The sequence below is a fragment of the Babesia bigemina genome, scaffold Bbigscaff_76772, assembly GCF_000981445.1.
Source record: "Babesia bigemina genome assembly Bbig001, scaffold Bbigscaff_76772".
Classification (NCBI taxonomy): Eukaryota; Apicomplexa; class Aconoidasida; order Piroplasmida; family Babesiidae; genus Babesia; species Babesia bigemina.
The window spans coordinates 1-4293 of record NW_012237336.1 but is presented as its reverse complement, the minus strand read 5'-3'; the positions used below and the strand labels follow the sequence as shown (position 1 = coordinate 4293).

General features: G+C 44.6%; 1 protein-coding gene across 1 annotated transcript; it reads left to right on the top strand.

Moving 5' to 3' along the window:
• Nucleotides 1-265: 265 nt before the first annotated feature.
• BBBOND_0005860 (hypothetical protein, conserved) lies at nucleotides 266-4293 on the top strand (the record flags this gene model as incomplete). Its single annotated transcript, XM_012915412.1, has 1 exon — nucleotides 266-4293. A coding segment is annotated over one exon (4028 nt), but the record flags the coding sequence as incomplete, so codon positions are not given.

Below are 4293 nucleotides of genomic sequence, written 5' to 3'. Positions count from 1 at the left end.
TACTAACCATCTTACTCCTTCTCCTTCTTCCCCCTCTCCCTCTGCTGACCCAGCCAAATTGCAGTCCAAGTTGGAGGCTTTGAAGAAAGTGAAGGAGCTTTGTGAAAATTATAAGAATCTTAATAATCATCCAAATGAGCCTAAAAACCTTTTAGAGAATCTTTGTGACGGCCTACAGACTTTCCTCGGCTTCAACTCTGAGTCCAAAGGCTACGACGGCAGTGGGATTGTGTACTCTGACTTGGATAGGCTGTGTGACGGGGTGATGGGATTTTTGAGTGGTGTGCTTGAGGCGGTGAAAAACACTCAGACATACAATGTGGGTAGAAAAACATTACAAAACTTGGTAAGTGATGAAATTAACAAACATCTTTGCTCAGGGCACGATGGTTTCACTAAGCTTCTTCCCCGTCTGACTAAAGGGATCGAGAAATACAACATAGAAGTGAGAGAGTCCAATGAGAAAGTCAAGAAGCCCATTGAAGACTTGTTAAGTAAGGTGGGTGATACATTTACACGAAAGGTACAAAATATATTGCCGCAGGAAAATGAGGGTGAAGTTCCCGAGAAAGTGCAGGCGGCGGAGAAGCAAGTAAACGAAATGTTGGACAGCGAGATAAATTTCTTCGCCAAAACGTTCAATAAGACTTTCGAATTTAGAGATAATAAATTAGATAAACTAGATGTGAAAACTGCTGTACGCTACATGAATTCTGCCTTAGAACCCAGATTGACCAGTGCGTTGAAGGCCGTGAACTATGAGATTAAGCGTCTCCAGAAGCTGTCGGCGATGGACAGACAAGCGCTGGATGAGACAAAAAAGCAAATTAGTGCTGCATTAGGTAAGTTGAAAATTGATGTAGATTGCAAAATTGAGGAGCATGTTAAGGTATTTGTTGTCAAGGTTAGGCAGAGAGTTGAGAGCATATTTGCAGATCTCAAGGACATTGATAAAAAACTGAGACAGTATGTTCTGGATGTAGCAGAGTGGATTGCGAAGACAAAAGAATTTATTGAGGGATTAAGGAAAAACGAGGTGAAGAAAATCTTGAATGAAGCCGGCGGCGATTTTACCAGCAGGAAGCATAATATTGAGGATGAGAGGAAAAAGTTGTTGGCCTGGAAAGATAAGTTAGAGACATATATACCTCAACTTAAGGAATTTACTGAACAGGTTGATGTAAAGATTAAGGCACTTGCTGGGGAATTCAAGGATATCAGCAGAGAAGCAGATAAGAATGTTAAGGGCATTTTTGAAGACATGCAAAAGAAAGTCGTAAGCATTAAAAGTGGCGTTTTGGGAGACAGGGAAGGTGCAGGTATAAATGGATATTGGGAGACATTGAAACCGCAGATACCGGAGCTCGTTGAAAAAGTTATTGGTAAAGAAGATGGTGCACTGGGAGGTTCGACGAATGGCCTCCTCGATGAAATTGATGACGGAATCGGGAAATATTCTGGGAAATTTAAAGATGAGTTTGAAACTGCGATAGATAAGATGGTCACCGAAATTGTGAATGAAAAGACGGTAGGCATGTATCTAACTCAGTACGCAAGTGCTGACGCATCTAGTGTAAAGCCAACGATCATCAAACAATTGCAAGACGTGGTAAAATCGGCTGTCTCAACCGCTACAGAAAAGCTGCAAAATGCTACGGCGGAAAATATTGCCGATAGGTTTCAAGCGTTTGCCAGTAGTATTGAAGAAGTACTCAAGCATACTAAGGTTTCAGAGGCCGCTCAACAAATTACTGCTGAAGTGAACAAAACGCATACACATCGCCGCTCACCTTATGATCAGAACCTACAAAGAGTGGTTAGCATCGTACTCACAGCGGTACAATTGGCTGTGAAAGGTGCAGCCGATTCACTTTCAAAATTTACCACTAGTTCCAACATCAAAAAAGTGAATGAAGCTATACCTGAAGTGCGCTCCATAAAAACGCAATTCGATGCAGCTCAAGCTGGTGTGGATATGCTTATGGGAAGTCTAAAGAAACAAATCACCAATCTTGATACTTATCTCACCGCGGCGACTGGCAGAACCAGTGGCGGTGGACAGAATCACGCCCACAACTTGGACAGTGCCATCGAGAAAGTAAGAGACACCGCTTCCGAACTGGCCGCCAACACAATACCAGTCAAGCTGAATGATATTGCTCAGCAAATAGAAGCACACCTAAATGTTCTTACTCACGAAATAACGGAGGCCGCCAACGTTCTGAACTATAAATTAGAAACGCTTATAGATACGAAAATCGGTAAACCAAAAATTAACAAGTCAGCTGACGCAGAAACGCTGCAGTCCATCTATGATAACCTTGACAAGCTGCAAGGTCCTGTAGCTAAGGCGTTTAAAGAAGCTCAACAATTACTGACATTTGTCCAAGCAGCAGAGTCGCAATTACCCGAAGTTCTCAAAAGAGAAATGCACCAGGACATCAAGAAAGTCGAAGACAAATTAATGACCCTCGCTGGAAAACAATATGTCTCCTCGGTCAAGGAGTTGCTGACGGCGTTCGCGGGCAAGGTAAAAACGGAGTTGGATCAAATGCCTGGAAAAATCGAAGATGACTTGAATATGGGTTTCAAAGGTTTCATGAACAAATTAGGTATCAAGTTTGTTAGCAATGTGAACGCTATTACTACAATTCAAACGACGTCCTCTGCTCTACCATCTCCACTAAATCAAGCCTCCCTAGAACTCAAAAACGCTTTTGATGCATTTGTCCACGCGCTTTTAGAGCAAATAGATTTCAAGTCTGACATTAAGAAAATCAAGCCCGTGCACGACGCCTTGGACAACTTGCTTAGTGGCCTTGTAACTTCGCAGTGCTACGACCATACATTTAGCGATAATTTGAACGCGTTTAGACATGCTTTCGAAGGATTCAACCCATCCAAATTCGGTGAGCCTACGACTGTGCTCACTCAGGCACTCAAAGAGGGACTCAAGGGGCTGACCAAAGAGCTAGGTAAAGCCTATGTTAATCGGTACTCCGGACTGACGTACGACGAGACCGACGCAGCAAAATATGCCAAAGCGTTCTTGACGCTCCTTTGCATCGTACACGAGGATCTCGATACATTTAGTAAGCAGTGTAAGAGCAACGGCGCTTGGTATGACAAGCAATGCTGTGCGATTGAGAATCGCCAAAGCAATACATTTGGGCAGTTCATGGAGCGGTGTGGATTTGACGTTGCCAGCAGTGCGACTTCGAAGGACGGTGAATTAAGGCATCCGTCCGTCAGCTTTACCGGTAAACACATCTACCAGAAAGTACTTGAGCAGCAATTCACCGACGCCGAGCGGATTAAACATCTCCAAAGTTGTGAGTCAAATGAACACAAGAAACGTAATAACTTCGATCTGCTTGATATTACTCAGTGTCTGTTCCACCATGCAGAGAAGTACAACGAGCTGTGTCACATACCCACTGCGTCATCAACCAAAGTACCAAGCAGCATATACGATATGCTCATATGGTTTTGTAGTCTACCTTACAGTGCCGTCTATCCAACGCTGCTACGTGACACCATAAGTGATCTTCTTACTGACAAATCTAAGCAAAAGCCACAGGCGCACGAGGGTCTTGAGTTCACAGTCATAGATCCGGCGTCGCAATCCCTAGCAGCCTACCCAAACAACATACCATACAGTGAAGTGGTCTCCGCACTCGAACATCTTTGTTCCAAATCCCACGATGTTCTCACCTGCATCGTAGGCTACGGCGACGCATACACCACCTACGGCAGCGACTATTGCAATAATTCATTTGGATTTAAGTATCCCTCTTCAGGGGAGGATTGTTTGCAGATGATCACTGATCTCCTTCGTCGGCTTCTCCATTGCCTTCGGTATCTGCATAAACAGTGCGGCGTAACAGCCAAGCTCAACGGTTGGTCCGACTGCAGATTCGGCAAGAACGTTAAGTCAGCCAAATGGGAGTGCAAAGATCACTCAACCGACAAACCTAATTGCCAAGCAAACGACAAGGCAACGTGCCAACCAACTTGCCAAGCAAAATCGCCGCTTCAGTCCTACCTAACCGATTGCTTATATGGTCACTTGCCTCATCAACTCACCAGTGTTGGATGTAAATCAACATGCAAGTCGTGTCCTGGTAGCTCTCCCGGGATGCCGTGTTTAACGCCACTTGGGTTCAGCGCTTTTTCCGGCTCCACTCGCAAGGGTACGGATATATGCGAGGTGCTCGATGCATTCTTCTCTAACGATTATTTGTCATCGCTGTTCACGCTAGCTCCGCGACCGCCGGCAACGCTACCGGAGCA